Source organism: Hippocampus zosterae, chromosome 10 (assembly GCF_025434085.1).
Source record: "Hippocampus zosterae strain Florida chromosome 10, ASM2543408v3, whole genome shotgun sequence".
Lineage (NCBI taxonomy): Eukaryota > Metazoa > Chordata > Actinopteri > Syngnathiformes > Syngnathidae > Hippocampus > Hippocampus zosterae.
Genome location: NC_067460.1, coordinates 14,059,133 through 14,080,331, shown reverse-complemented (window position 1 = coordinate 14,080,331; position 21,199 = coordinate 14,059,133). Strand labels below are relative to the sequence as shown.

General features: G+C 41.7%; 1 protein-coding gene and 1 long non-coding RNA gene across 2 annotated transcripts; one reads left to right on the top strand and one right to left on the bottom strand.

Moving 5' to 3' along the window:
- Nucleotides 1-1,882: 1,882 nt before the first annotated feature.
- On the bottom strand, nucleotides 1,883-17,078 carry capn12 (calpain 12). The gene is made up of 22 exons (XM_052079324.1): nucleotides 16,597-17,078; nucleotides 15,745-15,814; nucleotides 15,340-15,458; nucleotides 13,323-13,456; nucleotides 13,060-13,231; nucleotides 12,890-12,969; nucleotides 11,611-11,700; nucleotides 10,791-10,868; nucleotides 10,513-10,703; nucleotides 9,427-9,671; nucleotides 9,322-9,333; nucleotides 9,160-9,239; nucleotides 8,378-8,500; nucleotides 7,446-7,482; nucleotides 7,296-7,367; nucleotides 6,760-6,805; nucleotides 5,429-5,490; nucleotides 4,842-4,910; nucleotides 4,068-4,146; nucleotides 3,850-3,966; nucleotides 3,124-3,176; nucleotides 1,883-3,040 (listed from the first exon to the last, which is right to left on the bottom strand). The coding sequence occupies exons 1-22, from the start codon at nucleotides 16,792-16,794 to the stop codon at nucleotides 3,014-3,016; spliced, it is 2,154 nt and encodes a 717-aa protein (XP_051935284.1). The 5' UTR covers nucleotides 16,795-17,078; the 3' UTR covers nucleotides 1,883-3,013.
- Nucleotides 8,384-15,629, top strand: LOC127609434 (uncharacterized). The gene is made up of 2 exons (XR_007964566.1): nucleotides 8,384-8,517; nucleotides 14,487-15,629. It is a non-coding gene; the product is annotated as an uncharacterized LOC127609434 (long non-coding RNA).
- Nucleotides 17,079-21,199: the final 4,121 nt, after the last annotated feature.

The following is a 21,199-nucleotide window of genomic DNA, read 5'->3' as shown; positions in this document are numbered from 1 at the left end:
AACTGCGCAAACAAATAACACTATAAGGAGCTGGGCCAGCCTGGGACGATCCACATAACTGATGCTCATTGACATGCATGGGGGGTGGGGGGGTAATAACTATTTATTAGTTATTCCTCTCAAACCTAAATTGGGAATGGCAAATGTACACAGGCAAACACACCGTTGTACCTTTAAATATCCAAGCTGTGACGAGTGCAATCGTGCCGATCATCAAATTTATGCGTGAGCAAGCTCGGTCTAAATTTGCAGACAAGAAGCCGACTTACGCAATAGCACCAACCACCTCCTGTCTTTACAATGGCTTCGCTCTCACACTTTCCGACAACCATCAGCAGCGCTCCCCAGACGCCACCCCCACACTATACACTACAACTCCACAAGTGCTATTCTTGCCTCTGTGGCACAAGAATACCAGCCGCACCTCCAAGAACAGACGCCAAGCTCACTGTCAAAGCATCATCACGTCCCACGGGACAGCTTGGAGAGGGAGGCAGGCAAGGGAGCAGGCGGAGGGATCAGAAGAATCAACACAGGGAGGGCCTCTCATACTCTTGTGTGACGTGAAGGAGCTACAGTGGATATGAAATGTCTACATACCCCTGTTCAAATGCCAAGTGTTTGTGATGAAAGAAGTATGAGACCAAGATAGATAAGTGTCGTCATTTTGAAGCTTTTAATGTGAGCTAAAAACTGTTACCTTAACCTGGAAAATATTTTCGACAGGAAATGTAAAAATTAACTGTGCCCACCCTCTTCGAGCTGTGTTCGGAATTAACCACGTTTGAACTCATGTTACAATAAATGGGAGTCGGCACACTTGCCACCGAAATACCTCAAATAAAGATCATGTGTTCTTGTCTGCGATTCCCGACATGAGAAGAATAAGTTCGAGTCAGATACAATGAAAGAGACATGTAGTGCCTTGAGATACGAGCGACTCGGCATGAGTTTTTATAGATATGAGCAGTTATTCAACCAATTTTATGCTTGTGAGCGTTGTATAGTGGTAAGTGAAGTTACAGTGTTTCATTATCTTGACAAAAGGTCACAATTTAAGAAATCTTGAACAACTCTTAAAAAAAGAGACCTCAACCCGTTTGTCACTCCCACTTGGCAGTTTGTCGTCAAACTAAACAAAGAGTATGTCACGGTTTATTTGAAACAAACACATAGCTTTGCCTTGCAAAAGACAGTTTTGCTAAATGCTGACAAACAACGCAAAATGCCATTGACGAGCTATTAGCATCACCCGTGGTGGTTTTAGAAGCAACATATTGATGAAAACAAACACTGGGGCAACACCTGTAGACAGGTGGTATGACAATATAGTTGACGCTCGCAAACTAGCTGTTCGGCACCCGCGTGTTTGCATATACCCAAAATTGTTTCAAAAATATCTTTTCAATATTTTTAATGTCATTTTTCAGAAAAGACTGAGTCACTTATTGTAGTAGTAGTGGTAGTAGTAGTACTTTTTTGTGTCTACAAGATTGTACTGCACTGCCTCCCGGTGGACAAGGTGGGCACCATAAGGAGCAGTAATGAATAGATTGTAGCATTAAATTGTGATTAAATCATGAGGCACGAACCATTTTTTTTTTTGTTTCTTGGGGATCAAGGAAGGAACAAATAAATGGCATTTCCCTATATGCCAAAGATTTTCTTCAACAAATTTCCATTTATTTCATTTATTTTCTAATCCCCTTATCCTCACCACAATATTGTATTTCTTATTTCCATTTCTTCTTATAAGACCCGACAAATTCCACTGTATAAAATTGACTTTAGAGCTGGAATTTTTTTATTTCCACATCTCTTTATCCCTCCATCAGGATGTAGCTGAGTTGTTGTAATTGACCTCATGATAAACACAAGGTGGTGTGAGAGCAGCAAAGGATTTATTAATAGCAGCATGTGTAGAGAGGACATTGAGTATGTAACAAGGTAGAGGATGCAAATATTACGACTCAGACACTAGAGAGAACAGGATGAGGGTGGTGATGGTGTGTGTCTATGATGTGTGTGTGTGTATAGGGGGGTTACTGGATATAATGAGGGATGATGGAGTGAGTGAGGGTGTGCTGACGTTGGATGTGGCGTCAGTGCGATAAGAATAGCGTGTAACGCTGCTGAGACATCACACTCACACTAAGACAACCGGTGCCCTGTGTGTGCGTGCGTGTGTGTGTGTGTGTGTCACTCAATCGGTGAGTTTGAAGACATTAGCCTGGCTATGCTCTTCAGTACATGATGAGTAAACTGTTGGGGCCATGGAGCTGCTTGTTACGAGGTGTGTGATGACAGCTACGGTGGATATAAAAATTCTACATACCCGTGTCCAAATGCCAGGTTTCTGTGAAATAAAATCTAGACCATGATATATAATGTTTTTTTCTGAACAACCCAAGCATGTGCACATGGGGATGTAGCGTTTTTTTTAATTAACCAATCAACATTCAAATGCAAAATAAATGGGAGTCTACAGACATCTGCGACCATTCAAAGTGTCTCTGATTGGCTCGGATAGCCTTCTGCTAGAGAGACAAAAATGTCAGGAAAAGCCCACTACAACATCTAGACTTTAGTTGCGGTAAATCACAAACAAACAAATCACAGGCGCTTAAAACTGTGATCGTTTTGTGGTGACTCCCACTTGAGATTGGTTAATTTTGAACACAGCGCACTTGTGGAAACAAGTGCTGAACTCAGCTCCGTCTAAAATATTTCTCAGATTAAAACATTAATGGGGGGAAGGGGTTTGAAATGACCCGTCTTTTTTTTTTCGTTTTGTTTTTTTTTACAAAAACCTGGCATTTGAACAAGGGTGTGTAGACTTTTTCTATTTACTGTAGTAAGTTTCTGTGGGGGTTTAAGAACCTACTTGAAGTTTTCTGGAGGTGCAGGGCATAAAAAATGTTGGAAAAAGATTTGCGTGAGTGCATGCGCGTACGTGATAGTGTCAGCGTGTCAAAATCAATGACGCTCCGCTTGGTCCACACGGAGATGCTCGTCACAGCAGCAGAAACCGAATGAGCCACTATGATGGACACAAAAGTCCCACAGAGAATGAGATCACACAGAAGTTGACTTTTCTGGAAGATGCGCGCAACCGATACTCACAGCATTGATGCCTCTGTCTTTCACTTCGCAGCTGTTCTCTGATTCATACAGCGCTGAGGAGAGAAGTAGCAGGAAATGACTTTTCACAGAATTGTCAACCCTCTTGAAATGTCTGCCCGCCTCGCAAAGGTTTCGTGGAAAAAGTTCAATGAGCTTGAATAAAAGCCCCCAATAATTTTACATACACTTGCAAAAGTGAAATATAGGCTTCGGGGGGGGACTAACTGATGACTGGGAACCATCTCATGATTCTCCTTATTGCCGTTTCCTTTAAAGAATTTTTAATACTAATGTAATCAACGTTTAATGGTTGTGATGCACTGTAGTGCGATGGTTTAATTTAAATGAAATCATTTGACACACATTCTTTTTTTTCAATGGTCTGTGTCTTACAAAATCTGCCAAGGTGTGCAAACCGATGAGCACATCTGTACATTAATTAATACCCACAAAGCAAGTTTGGATTAATTCAATCTATGTTGCCACAGATAAAGGTCTGGAGTGGATAGAGGATTTTCTTTTTTTAATGTACCAGGTATTATAAATTTCACAGAGTTAGTAAAAATGTCATCACACAAGTGTTTTAATATACCACAATGTATGGGGGATTGCTTCACAAATGGTACAATGTACAGTGTACACACTACAGCTTTATGCCATGAAAAATATGATTGTTAAATATTTTTTTCTTTGTTGAAGGAAAATGTTGAAAAATGAGCGTGTTACCAAAAAGCTTGCGTAGTCGGGTGACGCCGGCCACAAAGTTGTGGAAGGGCATATGAAGGTCTCCAGATGCAAAGCGCTCATACAGCAGCTGGACTACTTTCGCATCACACGTCATCCCTGTGCCAGAGAGAGTAGAATTGCAACTGTACATACTGTACAACTTCGTGTGTGTGTGTGTGTGTGTGTGTGTGTGTGTGTGTATGTGTGCGCGCACATACCCACGGCTTGCAGAGCGGCGCTGAGTTCAAAAGGACTCATGGTGCCAGAAGAGTCCTCATCAAATTGGAAAAAGATGGCCTAAAAAGAGAAACGGGGTTCTTAATTACGTTTTGTATTTATTTCATGTACAATATTATATCGAAACAGTACAAAATGGTCTTAATTGCATAGTTCCAAAATGGAAGCAATAAATCAGTTCTTAAAAGGTGTTCAAGGTGTTTGTGTGCTCGAGAACAATTCTCCATTCATGCCCCACAGTAAAATTCTTAACAGCAAAAGTAAATCTGATGTACATACAGTATATTCAAATTTTTGATCAGGAAACCTGGTAAAAAAAAATACAGGTATTAATAGTTAGTTTGCTGCCATAATTACAGTAATCATCTGATTATTGCATGTTTTTTTCTGAGATGCCAACATTTATTGATCCTTTTAATTGGCCTTTACTCTCTATTTACTTAACTGTTGATGACGTAATTTTAAGCTAATATCAGCTATTTTCAGTCATTTTGAATCTACTGTCAATGGTGGTTCTAAGTGTAGTGGTAAATATTGAAACTGAAATGAAATGCTTTAAAAAATGAATGTATAGTTAAGTGGAGGAGGATTGGGGGGGTTGGCAGCACAGTAGTGTAATTGAGCTCTTTAAATTTCAGTGCAGTGAAACGTGTTGGTGCAAACTGCTGTTGGTGGAATTAGCACCCCCTGCAGGACTGGAGTGCAACAACATGTTCCAATCAAATGAGTCAGACACACGCAAAGCAAATTGTTACCTGCAAGTGGCGTAGATCAGACAGCAAGGCCTCTGTTTGCTGACGGTTGAGGCTGGATCGTCCTTTGGTCTTATCAGCAGTTTTAAGAACGTTTCAACGGGAGAAAGGAGGACAGATGAGGGCAAAAATGTGACTGAAAAGGCCTGCCTATCGCATTACTCGTGCGATTCCCACAGGGTGTACAAAGTTAGCTGGCACAGGCTGCAGCTCACCCTAATGATTAGTGCTGGTGATAAAAATGGGGTGATGGGAAGGTTGAAGGTTCAAGAAGAACCAAGAAGACACGGGCTGAATGTGGGTGAACTGCAGAGCGTGGGGCACACACTCCCTGCGTCATAGCTTGCCTCCATCATGGAGTAGATAGACGGTTGCCAGGGGAAAGAGTGTGTCCTCTCGTAGCCATGAACGGCTGATGTTGTGTGACTAAAGTGGCTATTAATAGCGTTTATACAAAGCATGTTCGCTGGAGTGTGTCGGCCACCATGAACGGCAATCGTGTGGCGTTCAGGACCAAAATGCTAACTGTGAAAGTAATTTGCAACTTGGACTAAGCAGGATTAAGCAGCATCACTGGGTGCAAAGGATACATCCTCTCCAAAAATGAGCTGCCTGCATGTGTCCAGCGGCAGGTGATAATCTTTGTCCAGGACTGACATTGAGGAGGAAAAAAAAAGACAAGAAAGGGGAGAGGAAAAACAATCACCAGTGCAGGATGACTTGAGGATAAGGGCAAGTCTGGCCACTGTTATGGCTCTGAAAGTAATCTTCAATGATGCTAGATCCTGCCTGTTTTAGATCCCTCCCTACTCCAACACACCTGATTGAAATTGATCAGCTCATCAGCAATCTGTCGAGGCATGAAACGGTCATGAACAATTGAATCAGGTGTGTTGGAGTCGGGAGGGATCTAAAACAGGCAGAATATGGCTTTCAAAGAACCGGAGTTGCCTAACCCTGAGTTCCGCCATCTGATAGCCACTGATAAGCTTCGTCTAGACCAGTGGTACTTAACCTTCGATCGAACCCCAGGCGTTCGGTGAATCGGTCTCAGGGGGTCGACGGAGCCTCTACCATGGAGGTTAAGACACACCCGACTCAACACGTCAATTAGTTATGACACGCCCGCTTGGCCATCACTGGCTGCGGATGATCACATGACATTGCTTGTCCAATCAGTGCTGCGGGAAATTTAGTTCGCTCAGTAGTCACCGTGACTGTTGTGGTAGTACGTCATACAATTAAAAAAAACAAAAAAAATATATTGGGCGACCTGGTAAGTCCAGTGGTTAGCACGTCGGCTTCACAGTGCAGAGGTACCGGGTTCGATTCCAGTTCCGGCCTCCCTGTGTGGAGTTTGCATGTTCTCCCCGGGCCTGCGTGGGTTTTCTCCGGGTGCTCCGGTTTCCCCCCACATTCCAAAAACGTGCGTGGCAGGCTGATTGAACACTCTAAATTGTCGCTAGGTGTGAGTGTGAGCGTGGATGGTTGTTCGTCTCTGTGTGGCCTGCGATTGGCTGGCAACCGATTCAGGGTGTCCCCCGCCTACTGCCCGGAGACAGCTAGGATAGGCTCCAGCACCCGCAGCGACCCTAGTGAGGATCAAGCGGTTCGGAAGATGAATGAATGAATGAAAAAAATATATTTAGGCCATGTAATTTTATTTACTTTTTTTCTGTTTTTAATAAATGTGTTTTTTTATGTCTTGAATTTGTCAAAAAAAACATCTAATTTTTATTTTTCACTAATGAAGGGTTCGGTGAACGTGCATATGAACTGGTTGGGTTCGGTACCTCTAACAAGGTTAAGAACCACTGCTCTGGACTGGTGACCTCTGTCATTTCTCTGAGACTTAAGCACTACATCGCCACCTAGTGGTGACCGAGGTTGTACCAGCTGGAAACAAAATCGCAAAAGTCACCTGAGTTGAAAAGCGTCATCAGCTCCTTGGTGTTCAGCCTGTCGTCCTATGTGACAAAAACAGTATTATTAGTTTAAAAGTGCATTTTCGTAAGGTAAGACAGTATATGGTCGCATACTCAGAGGGGTCATATTTTGGAAATCTTGTTTTTATTATTTGTACACAAAAAATTGGGTCTCTTTTCTCTTGGTTGTGTGCCTCCCAAGGGTGCAAAGGATCTGGGGGAACCCGCTGCCCCCCCTCAAATAAATAAATAAACATCCAACAAAATATATCTTGACACACCAGACACGTGTGTATCGATCAGTATAATCTTCCCAAAAACGTTGAGCACTATCATGTCAAAGCCCATGGGTAAGCAGAGCTGCAGTGATAGCTGGCTCCATTGCATGAAACAGTGCAAGAATTCTGCCGAATAAACTTTGATATCATTCTTGATCCTTGGGGTATGTCAGGCATGTTAAGACAGCTGATATATCTTTTTTTTTTTTAGTCGGTAATGAAATGCATACGTCTGGCATCTAATCGGTACTTACTGGTCCAGCCTCTTCATCAAAAGTCCTCAGAACTCTCATTTTATCATCCGGTGCAACAGGAGCGGCCATCACCTGTTTGACAGACACCGTTAATCTGTTCCACGTACCACTACACTATATATACACAATATGAAGGAAAGTGTTTCTCACTGGGAGATAAGTGGAAGTGCATGTGAAATCCGGAGTCCTGAAAGGTAACACACAATGACGGGTCAATAATGTCTGTGTAGATTCTTAGCCAACCAAGTCATGGTTATCCCCAAAGGTTGAATTGAGGCAAATCTCTTCTTCAGTAGTATCCACTTTCTAATAATAAGCCACAATATTACACATTATATTTTCAAAGAGATGATTCTGTCTTTCCAAAGATGATAATGGTGTAGCTTGCAGTGGCATTGAACAGTTATTTAGCGACATGAGAGGCAAAGGTCGGTATTCGAACTTGCTCCCAGTGTGATGCAATGCTGTGCTTGACCACTACTAACTCCCAGTGTACAATTTAAAGGAAACACCTCGTGCATTGTTCATTCATTCATTCATCTTCCGTACCGCTTGATCCTCACTAGGGTCGCGGGGGGTGCTGGAGCCCATCCCAGCCGTCTCCGGGCAGTAGGCGGGGGACACCCTGAATCGGTTGCCAGCCAATCGCAGGGCACACAGAAACGAACAACCATTCGCACTCACTATCACACCTAGGGACAATTTAGAGTATTCAATCATCCCGCCATGCATATTTTTGGAATGTTGGAGGAAACCGGAGCACCCGGAGAAAACTCGCGCAGGCCCGGGAGAACATGCAAACTCCACACCAGGAGGCCGGAGCTGGAATCGAACCCGGTACCTCTGCACTATGAAGCCGACGTGCTAACCACTGGACTACCGGGCCGCCTTCCTCGTGCATTGTTTACACAATTAAATTATAATTTTGAATTTGGTCTGTGAGTCAGTGTGACACTTCCCCCCTCCCCATATGTATTTCTGCTGAAATTAACACCTCTCTGACAGTATCAGTCAAAAGTGAGAATTATTACCAACTTTTGATGCAATTTCTATTTTTCAACTTTCAGCTTTCTCACTCTCACCCCAAACTGTTGGCAGTCTTGGAGAAGATGCGGACAAAAAACTCTCCGGGCTGGTTGGGCCGATAGGTGGACGCCACAAGGACGTAATAACCCGGATCCAGGTGCACTTTTCTCCACACAGCCCTGCGGGACATTGACAGGTGCTGTCAATATGCAACCTACGCCTTATCAAGACAATGAAATAAATGTTTAGAAACTGGTTGTTACAGAGCTGAAATGAAAAGAGTGAATTTCGAGCACTTGTTTGCGGATTTTTCCAAACATGGTGGTTCACATTTGAGGTAGGACTACAGTATAGCCTTTTATAAAACAAGGGACCTTATTATATTCCATACCTCTATCCATCTAGTGGAAGAACATTTAATAGTCATGCCTGTCACTTTTTTTTTTTTTTTACAGGCGTACATGGTTGAAGAAGTATACATTCTAGCCAATGCTGGGTTATTGATAGCAAGCATGATACATTTGGCGCAATACATATTTCCTGATGCAACCGACCGTCATCCCAGATCTGGATTTTAACCCCAAACCCAAGGCCCAAAGTCAGTCTTTTTACATACTGAGCCATGCATCCACCACCACTGTCTTAGAAAGTTACAAAAACTGTCAAAAACGGCGACCACAGCACAAATCCAATCCTCAACCCAATCTGCTGGAGAAAAATAATTAACCCAACCTTGGGTAAAATTAACTTAATCTGCTCCTAATCCATAGCTCCTCAGCCAATTTTTTTTTGGGGGGGGGGGGAGCAATGTGAGTATTTCAACATGTAAACGTTTTACCTTTGAGCCCTATATTTCCCTGAACGACCAACTGGACGATTTTTCATGAAGAAGTTGCGGTCCAAACACATGCCCTGAAGCTGTATGGAATGATAAATCTAATTAAATTACGTCGTGCCAACCAACACGGGGGAAAAAAAAGCTCATTCTTTGGCAACCAACCTCCGAGGGAACCTGAAAAACAAAACAAAACAAAAAGAAAAGTGTGAGTTTCCCAAATGAAAGTCGGATGTTGGCATGTTCTTTCGAAAAGATACGACGGACGACCTTGTAGATGTGGAAGCCCATGTAGAGGAAGTGGACATTGCCCTTGCGCCTGCGGTCTTTCTGCAGAATTTCCACCAGCACTGTGCACTTCTTGCCTTTCATCTTCTGCTTCTCCGTCTTCTTGCCCTCTTTTGGGCCGCTCTCCTCATCCTCATCGCCATCTTCCTCATCCTCCTCATCTTCCTCATCCGGCTCGTCCTGCTCGGTGAGAACCAGCTCAAATTGAGGGTTCTTCCAAAAGGAGCCTAAGGAGAATCAAGTGAAGACAAGAGAAACATTCAAAGCTTCATCCATTTAAAAAAATAAATAAATGACCGCGAGACCACTGCAAAATGATCAGATTTTTCAGTTTGCAGTATACGTACATTATATTTCAGTAAAATGCCCCCCCCCCCCTGACCCCTTGATTTAAAGCATTTATTTAAAGGCAGAAAAATGGTCAAAAGTTTGGCAAATGTTGAAGAACGTATCTAAAAACAGCCTTTAAGTGATTTATCGCCACTTACGGGTAGTTTATTGCCAAACTAAACATAAAACAAATAGAATTAATTGTCTAGTTAGCTTTAAGAGTTATTTTAGCTAAACAAACAATGCAAAACGCCTTAGATATTATTATAGATAGGCGAATGAATAGCATCGAATCACTGTGTTATAACCTGTTTAAACACAAATGGTGGAGCAGCACTTGCAGACCAACAATGTAACAATACTCACATGCTGATATTCATTCTCCTCGGTGAAAAATTATTCACTAACTAACTAAATTATTCACACCTTACTGTGTCATTTGTCTTTGGGTGTGTATCTGTTTTTCTGTATTATTAATAGCCTCAGGAGGCTAGGGTGCGTAGACCAAAAGGAGCAGCTCAATGTCCAATGAATAGAAATAAAATGTATTGTATTGTATGTTATGTCCATTCATTTCAAAGGGGAAAAACAATTTGAGACACGTGTTTTGAATGATGAGGTTGTCACGCAGGAAATTAATCTTGTATCTCAAAGCACCATTGTACCCAAAAGTGTCATGGTGTTTTTTAAGTATCATTTTTCCCCCCCAAAGCTATACACTTGACATAGAGCGCATACGGTTGTATTTTCGGCTTCCGCCGGCAGAGCTCCCTTTCAGCCATAACCCTTCATGCTCGTTGATGGTCCATTTGGAAGTGGAAGTGGTGGCGCTAAGGGCCTCAGTATTTTGTCCCTCCACAATGTTGTCAGGATTGATACTGCAGAGCTCCACAAAGTCAAACTTCTTGCAAAAATCATCAGTGCTCATCCTGTTCCGGATCATACAAAAGAGAGGCTGCTGATATTACAGAAAGTGGATCAAGAATAATGTGTTTCTTTTGGTTTCTCGTGTTCACCAGAACTCTCCATCCTCCCGACGTTTCATTTCAAGTCTCTTTTTCTCTTCTTTGGATATGGCATCCCATTCTTTGCTCCTGCAGACGCACACAAGGAGACAAGCTCGACATGTAGTCAGATGACATGCAAACGTACACACATAAACTAGGACGAAATAATTTTGAAAAAGAATCTAATTGCACCCCTCCCCTCCCCCTTAATATTGTGATTGAAGATATTTTTTTCAAGGTACTCTTCCCATGTATATTTCAACAAACACAAGCAATAAATTAATCCGTCTGATAATAAACAATATCACATTTACGAAACATAATGGATATTTTAGGTGAGCCTTACGCTAAAATAAAGGTACCGTACATGAACCGTCAATGTATCCATTTATATGAAATACATTTTATTTAAACTCGTTGACCTGCAGTCTGCACTCTGACAACATCCGCAAAATGTGTCCAAACAAATGTGGCTTGAACATAAGCCAGCAAATCATAAAACGTGTCACAACAATAACAGAAGAGTTATTACTTTTTATATTTCATGAAAGACAGATATGGAAACATTTGGACTGCGCTTTCTTAGCATTTATCAAGACACGAAATAAATAAATATTGTATACATATTGTCCATGTAAAAAAAAAAAATGACCCAAATACTGTAAAGGTTTTTGAAAATCACATTCTACTGCAATGCAATATTAATTTGAATTTGATTTTAATTTGAACTCAAGCACAACACACACACGCACACACACACACACACACACACACACATACACACACATACACACACACACACACACGCACACACATGGTGTGTTCTCACTTGTCACTCCAGGGCCCACGGTACTCAACAAAGCCCCAAGGATTCCTCACCCTAAGGAGCAAAATCTCATCCCCCTCATGCCTCACCTGAAAACAAGAATAAGAATACAAATAAGAAAACCTTTATTTGTCTCACAATGGAGAAATTCCCAATTTACAGCAGCAAAGTTATGAAAGGAAGAAAGTAGAAGAACAAAAAGTATAGGAGCCGCTGTAAAGGCAGCCACTCTCGCGGCCGCCATCTTGAAGTCATCATAACATAATAACAAACTAATGCAACACAACACATAAGACACTGATAGTCATTCAATCTTAACCACTTTTCTGCATACTCTTTGTTGGAAGCAGTTATAGATGAAAGAGGAGAGGATGGATGTTGATTGGATTGGATACAACTTTATTGTGGATGTTTCTACTCAGTCGTCATGTCATATTTTTGGGGTGAGAGATAGTTTCCACGTTTACACAGAGATTGTTATTTGCAGTCAGACTCTGTAGTGAGATGGTCAAATTTGAAAGTCCCGATGAGCTCAAATGAGACGATAAAATGATGTGTCATTGTCAGATGAGGTGATGAAATTGTGACGTTATTTGATGAAATGAGTTTATGAAATGAATGAATGAAAACATGATGAGATGTGAGGAATGTGAATATGAGGCAAGCGGGTAACATTTGAAGATGATGATAAGAGGAGATCATATGACATCATACAGTGATAGGATTATCATATGAAATTTGGTCAACTGAAATTAGGATATGAGATTGTGAATAAAATAATGAGGTGTGATGTTGAACTTAAATCAAATGCGGTTATGAGAGAAATAAAATGTAAGTGGAAGAGATGTAATAAAATGAGGTGATGGAATGGTTACGTTGTAAGTGATAAGGTGTCATCACATGAGGTTATCACGTGAGAAATGATACCGTTGAAAAATTATAATCAATGAGATGTGATGTTAAAACAAAATAAAAGGAGGTTATGAGAAGATTCAACTGTAAAATGATCAGATGGAATACAAAGCGGGTACTTTACGAGATTTTAAAATGATAATTTGTTCAAATGAGATGACTAGGTGAGATGGTTAGGTTATAAAATGATGACGTGCAAGGTGGAAATGAAATGAAATGAAATGAGAATATGAGATGATCTAAAATGATGTTATGTGGTGAGTTCATTATAAAATATAATAAAAAAATTCACAAGATAAGATGCTAAAAGGATCATTTTATGGGATGGGGCAGATTGTTGTGTTAAGAACCTCGGGATAAACTTTCCTGGTCGGTGTCTGTGATGGCGTAGGCGTGGCCCTTTATCAGCCCGTCTGCATTTATTTTATTCACTTCCTTATAATTGTTGGCCTGTGGAAACAAAAAAAAAACAAAGGCCAAAAATCCTTGGCCTGCCATGCATGCAAACTTGCATGTCACAACATCTCCTCTGTACAACACCTCAATAAAGCAGCTGAGCAGACTGCCACGGGTGAGGGCGGCCGTCAGTAACCTCCAGAAGACGCGAGGGGTGCGCGAGGAGACGGGCAGGGAGTACGCGATGCCACCCGTGAAATCTTCCATCCCCTCCGAAATGTTGCCGCCCCTCAGACATCCGTAAGATCCCATTAACCTGCGAGCGTTCGGGAAAAGCAACGATGGAAGAGGCGGGGCCGCGTCAGACTTGACGCCGCCGGCATATGCTCGGAAGCTGCGCCACTGACTTGGCATAGGCCTTCTCCACCAGGGCGCTCCAGTACTCGTTGCGGGTGTGAGAGTAGCTGAATAGCAGGCGGCCTTCTCGCACTGGCAGCCTGTCATCCACAACCACCTCCACCCACTCGCCATACTGCCAGAACTGGACGGAACACGGGGGACAGACAACAACCATCGATTAGATGAATCACGCAGGAAATGGTGTCAAAAGACATCAAACTCTTGTTACCAAATGGAAAGCAAGACACCCCGTAGACACGGTTTTAACTCATTCATTTCCAGCCAATTCTGGACCAAGTCTGAAAAGACGTTTATAAACGTCTTTGGGAGTGAATGAGTTAACCATGAATCTGTATCTTTATTTCGTCTCAAAACAAAGTCAAATTGCACAAGACTGACAGGGAAAGATGGGCTGTTAAATGAGTGATGTGATAAAATGCACAGTTCTCTTGTCCTTTTAAAGGCAGCCCTTTCCAGGTGGTTGTGACGCAGGGTGTGTTCTCGACAGGCCTGCGGTTGTAAGTGTGTGTGTGTGTACGTGTGTGTACGTGTGTTCCAGCGGGTATTCGCTGCCTGCACGCACGGACTGCTCTCAAATCACCATGACAGGGCAAAATGAGTTGACAGTCCCTACGTCCTGCAAGTTGAGTCACGTCGCATTCTTGTTAGGAGTCTCCAAAGGGAACTCTGGCCCCCGGGGAAAACACACCGGACAGCTCATACCGCTAAATTCTTCAATAATCTTCCATAAGAATATTAATTTTTCATTGTATAATTCAATGACTGATTATTTGATAATAGCCCGCCCTCCGTAATTGGCACCCCTGGTTAAAAGCCCGAAAAGAAATTCAATTTTTTATTGCAGAAGAATACTCTCATACTAAAATGATAGACATGCTTGACCATGAGAAAGGAAATCAAGTTCCTCCCTCGGCCACCTCAGTTAGTTTCTGTTTGATTGGCAAAAAGGGGTTGCACAAAGTATTAACATCAGAAGTGCTAAAATTGTGGCACTCATGTCTGGATGTAAAGGATGTATTCCTTAATGTGGGTTTTTTTTCCCCCAGAATGTCCAGAAAAGCGCCATACAAATCTGATGCAGCTACATCATCATCATCATCATCATCATATTATTCAACCATCCATTTTCTCATCTGCTTATCCTCACAAAGGTCGCGGGGGGTGCTGGAGCCTATCCCAGCCATCTTCGGGCAGTATGTGGGGACACACCCTGACCTGGTCGCCAACCCGTCGCATGGCACAGAGAGACGAACAACCATTCGCGAACATATTCACACCTAGGGACAATTTGGAGTGCCCAAACAACCTGCCACGCATACCTTTGGAATGTGGGAGGAAACCGGAGTACCCAGAGAAAACCCAGGCAGGCATGGGGAGAACATGCAAACTCCACACAGGAAGGCCGTAGCCAGAATCGAACCCTTCACCTCCGCGCTGTGAGGCTGACGTGCTAACCAGTCGACCACCATGCTGCCGTTCATATTGTCAGTATTATTAATTATTATTATGAAATGCATGAATAAAAGGTTGGATTTTCCTTGTTTCTTTTCAATCTTGATACGATAACTGCAAAAACAGCATTTATTAGAAGCTAAAGAAAACATAATCGGTCATGCCAATAATTATGGCGGGCAGTGCATAAATTGAATCTGTTGAATCCTATAAATAATAATGTTGCCAAGTAGTATATGATCAATCAAGCAAGTAAGTACGTGCGTCAGTAAATCACTAGGTCAGTAGGTACAGTAAGTCATTAAAGTCAGTAAAAAAAGTGTTCTTTGATGAGTCAAACCAGATACGGATGAAACAACAGCAAGTCACGGTGGAACTATTCGTGCTTATGATTGTGTAAGTAATTTAGCATAGGCAGCTGCAAGTAAGATTCAAGTCTCAGCTGGCTTGACGTTGGGGTGGCTCGTAATGAGCTGTGTCTCATTCGCGGCTTGATGGACGAAAGACAGAGGAGCACCCTGTGTGGTCGCTCCACTTCATATATTTACTCACCCTGAAATGGAAGATGCCAGCGTAAGACTTGGACAGGCTTTGGTTGGGCGGTACCACCTTGACAAAGAGTTTGTGATGCATGGTGAGACAGGACAGCGCCGCCAGCAGCCAGCAGTTACCTGGGGAGACAAACCACAGGTTTTGTGTATCGGCCAACCATGTTGCTGGAAGGCAACGGGAAATAATTTCAACAACTGGCATTCCGTGGAGTGCAATTCCCGGTATTGTCAATCCCTGACCACAAACACGAAAATATGGAATAAAGTCACATTCCGCTACAATAGAAATCATCTGTTCCGTGTTGTTTTTTGGTCTACATTGTGCAAAGTCCCTCACGCCAAGGTTCACCTCTTCCAGACAGTGTTTTCCCATCAAGAAGGCCTTGATCATTCCTTCCACACTCACCTAGCTGACCTTGGCAGATGTCAGTGGTGCCGATGGTGCCCTCCACAAACACGGCATTCTCACTGATGTCCTTCAGGGATGGACAAAAAGAGGACAACGTGAGGGCAGCGAACATACAAAGTCATGGAAAGTCCCAAGAAAGAAAATTGCGCAACATGTACACTCCCAGGGCGATTTTTGCGTGCCGAACAAAATCTAATATTTGCCGTTGTTTTCTAATTGTTATTGTTGACAATTGCAATAAGTCAAATTGGCTGTGATAAACGAATGCACTGTCGCAGTGTATCTCAAATATTTACGTCACATGCCATCTAAAAAAAAAATACTTCGCTCTCCAGGTAACACCGTCATGACTAATATTAAATACAGTAGTGTAGTAGGCGTCAGTGTTCATCAAATTATTCCTAAAAAGTACAGTACATTTCATATTATTGTTAGCTGATGTAACATTATGCAGTTTGAACACTAACACTGTGCTCAACTGGCTGAAAATAAGAGGGGGGGGACATAAGTCATGCTTCAATTATAGTGGGTTGCACATAAAGGACAAATAAAATTTGTACATAAATGCAAAAAGAAAAACCGAATTCATTAGATTATACTTGAAAGTTAAATCCAACTCAACTGTACTTAAAAGTGCAAAAAAGAACAAGTTTAAACAGGCTCGACGCATAGCTACAAGTTTCATTCTGAAATATTGAAATGCATATTTGAAATGCTGTCAATCTTATTTTCATACCGCTCGAGATAGGCTGCATACCACACTGTGAGATTCACTTAGATGAATAAATGCAATCAATTTGTTACGCTGGACGCACTGGAATAAGAACGTGTCAAATCTATCTGGTCTACCTTTGGTCTCTTCCACTTGATGGCCTTCCTGGGGTCGTCATCCTCTGCCATGCCGATAGACTTCTGCTCGGCTGGAAAGCTCTGATCAGAGAACATCTCGCCGGACTTGAGACACTTCTTCAGGAGACTGTTAAAGTCCTGATCCTTAAATTTAATAGGGTTCCGGAAAGAACCTAAAGAAGCCTCCATGTTGTCCATGGTTGTCAGTCAAGCGTACAAACACTTGAATCCGCTGGGGGTGATTTCAAAACAGAGCCCACGCCCAGAAAGAGAAGAAAAAGAGGAAGCTCCAGCAACGGTATGCGCCGCAGCTCGGGAAGACATGCGGATTGCCCAGAGGTGGGGCGGGGGTCGTGGAGCTGGGCGTGGAGCTGGAGTCAGTCATGGATCCTGATCCATTTAAGATCCAGCAGCATTGTTTGTCATTTCAGACAAAAGCAAATGGGCACTCGAAAGTCCAAGTCAGGGGAAGGTTTTCGAGTACCTCGACCAGCAAACTACCTTTTCGACTATTCCTTTTATTGACAATATGCATTTACAATTTATGTGACATTTGCACTCTTCACTGTATTTTCTTTTGTCACTTGTATCTTGAGTTTAGGAAGCCAGGTTGTCATTTACCGCTACTGAGCACTAGATGGCAGTATAGTACAACTGCACTTGTCATGAGGCTTGCTAACTGGTAGGTCAATGATGGTCATAAAACAATGAATGGAACAATATGTGGAGAATATTTAACCTTTGAATACGCCAACTTAAAGCTCAATTTGGAGCTCCCATTGCTGCGATATGATCAGTATTGTGGTTGTTGTTTCTTAAAATGTACATTAGGAAAATATGATTCAGTGCAGTTCGAGCAACCAGACTATGGCTGAGGAACAGTGCTGAGAATGTTTGTGCAATTAAAAAAAAAGCCTTTACAAAGACTAAAAACAATGTTTTCATTAAATTCCCTATGGGATTTTTAAAAAACCCACTAAAATAAAATGTTCAGCCATATATGACTTTTATAAAGCTTAATTTCATTTCCCTTTTGTGGTAAAAATCTGTATCTGAAAATATATTGTACTTTAACACTATTTTAAAAGATAAAATATGTTTTTTTTCTCTTTACAGAAAAAAAATCTGTATTATTAAATCAAATAATAGTATGATAAATTAGAATTAATGCAAGATTAAAACATTGATAAGAAAAAGAAAGTTATACATTACTTTTTATCAATACATCTTTTTTAATCAAGCTATAGTTTGCTTGAATAAATAACCTAGAATAATATATTAGTACAATAAAAGAAACAGTTGTATCCATTTATATGCAACTTTTTTTTAAATAAACTGTAGGGCCCAACTGAACGTACCTTTAAGCATAAAATCTGTACAAATAAAAGTTGAAAAAATTAGGTAAAAATAAAATGAATTAAAACACTCAAATAAATTAACCTTTAGGGATTTTGACAGTCTTGTAAAATAGTTGTATTTATAATAAATCCCACATTCCAAAAACATGCATGGCAGGCTGATTGGGCGCTCTAAATTGTCCCTAGGTGTGATTGTGAGCGTGGATGGTTGTTCGTCTCTGTGTGCCCTGCGATTGGCTGGCAACTGATCCAGGGTGTCCCCCGCCTACTGCCCGAAGACAGCTGGCATAGGCTCCAGCACCCCCCGCGACCCTAGTGAGGATTAAGCGGTTCAGAAAATGGATGGATGGATGGATGGATAAAGGAAAATAAATTGGAATAAACCAGAATAAGATCAAATAAAATGTTGAGTATCACTTTTTTTTATATAGTTCAATTGCATTTCCCTTTTTGGCAGACAGCAATCATAGAATCGTAAAACTGCAATTTTAAAATACCATTTTGCAGTGTACTAGAGTGACTTCAACGAAAAGTAGAAAATACCTTGTGTACTCTGCAACAAAGCTGATTCGGATCCGTGTTTTTGCTACATTTCGTATATTACCAATTCATTAGACAACAGGTGCAGGTGTTCCTAATGTTGTGACCTCTGTCTGGAAATTCCAAACACAAATGGGCAAACATCACAAGATTGTTACTGACGTTAATTTTTGTCTTCGAGTAAGGTAAAAAATGAAAGGAAATAAAAAGAAGAAACTCCTTGAGATACATTGATAACAATCAAAACTGTTGCCAGATGATGTCATCACTAGTTTTTGGGTTTTGCCATAGTGATCTGGTCCAAATAGGTCAGGAAGGCCTCTCTGTAGCGCATTTGAGAACTTTGCTTTTCATTCAATTTGAAGTGGATGTCCAATTACCGTCCCCTTTGCCCTCCTCCCCCTTCTATCGGTGCCATTCATGATGTTGAGGTGGATATCCATCTCAAGAATCCGTTGTCCCGCCGCGCTGTCTCTCCATCACACGGCCGATTACACCTCAAACGTGAGACTGACCGGGACTAAATAAACAAGAATAGAGACACGGATCCGCCTAATGGTCACCATTTAAATCCATTCACGGGCTCTCTATTGTGTCCGTATGCTCTTTGAGGCCCCCGATTATAGGAAGCCTTCAGTGACAAAGGTCAGAGGGCTGAGCAGACACTCCCACACCTCCGTGACCCGCTCTGATCCCACGACCCTGACACCAGGAGCCTTCGGGCCCCGCTCGCTCTCCCAGCTGGTTAACCGGCTTTGTCCCGCCTCGTTTTATGCCGCATCACTCACGCATGTATTGGCTCAAACGTTTCAGGGGACAGTAATTGGGCTTGGTCACACTGAGGAGGAATGATATATATAATTCATTCTTTATTTGCTTGTGGTTAAAATATAAGGTATGTCAGAAAGATTCCAGGACTGGTGTCATAAGCCATGCATATGCTTACAATTCCCCGAGCATCTGACAATTCCTGTCCAAAAAGGACATTGCCGTGCTGGGGCAATCTCCTCTACTCACCCAACTTGGCTCCATGTGTTTTTGTTTCCTCTTTCCGAAGTTTGAGGGGGTCATCAAGAAGACCTATTTTGAAGACAACGATTACATCAAGGTAGCCACGGCGGCAGTGGATCCGGGAATGATCCTTCACGGGGTGCGTGAGGGTGTGGCAGAAAAGAAAGTAGTTTGGATGACAAATATATCACTTCTTAGCTTGCTGGAGGGATACAAAATAAATCTGGCAGACAGACATACATATATATGCAAATGATGAACAGATAGCCAAAGAACTAGAGCGCCAGATACTGGCTTAACATCATTTCTATTTATTATTATTAGTTATTGGTAATTAAATTAACGTATTAATTATTCTCAGGACTAAAACAAAAATCAGTAAAATAAACAATTTTACATACAGTAGACATTTAAAAAACTATTGATATACTGTATACTAATCTATATTTAATAAATGGTTCATTATTGTAATTAAATGATTCTAAATAATGCAATATAAAATTTGGCCGGTTCGTATTTTATTTGTAAAATAAACCTTGACATATTATCCAGACATATTTTGTTTTTCACAAGGTATTCCACAGCAGGAATAGGCCCACTAACAAACAAACACATCCGAACAAATAAATGGTAGCATTTGTTACAAGTGGAACCTTTTCGGGTAATTCTGCCAAGGTTTGACGGAACCTATCTAGCTGCTGTTTTGTGAATGTATGTGAAGCAAAAAGAGTTGAAGTGAGCTGCCGTCAGGCCCTGCGGGCCAAGCAACACATGAAAAATCTTCTCTCCTGTCACTAGATCAAACTACCACCTTCTGACCTGAAAGCGCACATTATCTGGGACAAACCTCTGACCCCTGCATGTGCGTGAGTGCTTGAATGTGTGTGTGTGTCTGTCTGACTGTTTATGTGGGTGTGCGTGAGTCCATAGGGGAAAGAGTTGGCCTGCCAGAGGCGAATGTTCAGATCCAGTTTTCTGGCATTTTTCTTCCGGTCTGGGTAGGGCAAAAAAAAAAAAAGGCAGTGTGTGTGTGTGCGTGTGTCAAGATGGGTCACCAGGTGGACCAGATAAATTATAGTGGAAGACAAAGTATTCAGACTTTTCTTTGCAGGATTTAGACAAGGCTACATTGTTACAACTTTCATAATATACACGAGTTATGCATTTACTTTTTTTTAATAATTAATAATGGATGGATGGAGAATAGTACACTGGAAAAAGTACTGACACAAAATGTGGTCAACTGATGGAATTGTCTCCTCTTTTCCTCAAAAATATTCAAATGATATCTGTTAGTTTTTAGTTTAACACATTTTAACTATGAGCGGCCAATGAACATGTCCGAATTCAATGGAAACAAAAGATTTCTGTGTCAGTACTGGCATTCATCAGTAAAAAGGCCACAGTGTGGGACAAATAAAGGATATCTTATCTCGTCTTATCTTATAAATCTCTTTACAAAGTCACAACATAAGCATCTGTTGCAATCGTGAGAGTGCGCGCATGTGTGTGTGTGTGTGTGTGTTACCATGTCCGCCTCACAGTGCAGAGGTGCAATGTTCGAATCTGGCCTCGGCCTTCCTGTGTGGAGTTTGCATGTTCTCCTCACGTGTCTGCGTGGGTTTTCTCCGGGTACTCCAGTTTCCTCCCACGTTCCCAAAACATGCATGGCAGGTTAAATGGACACCCAATAT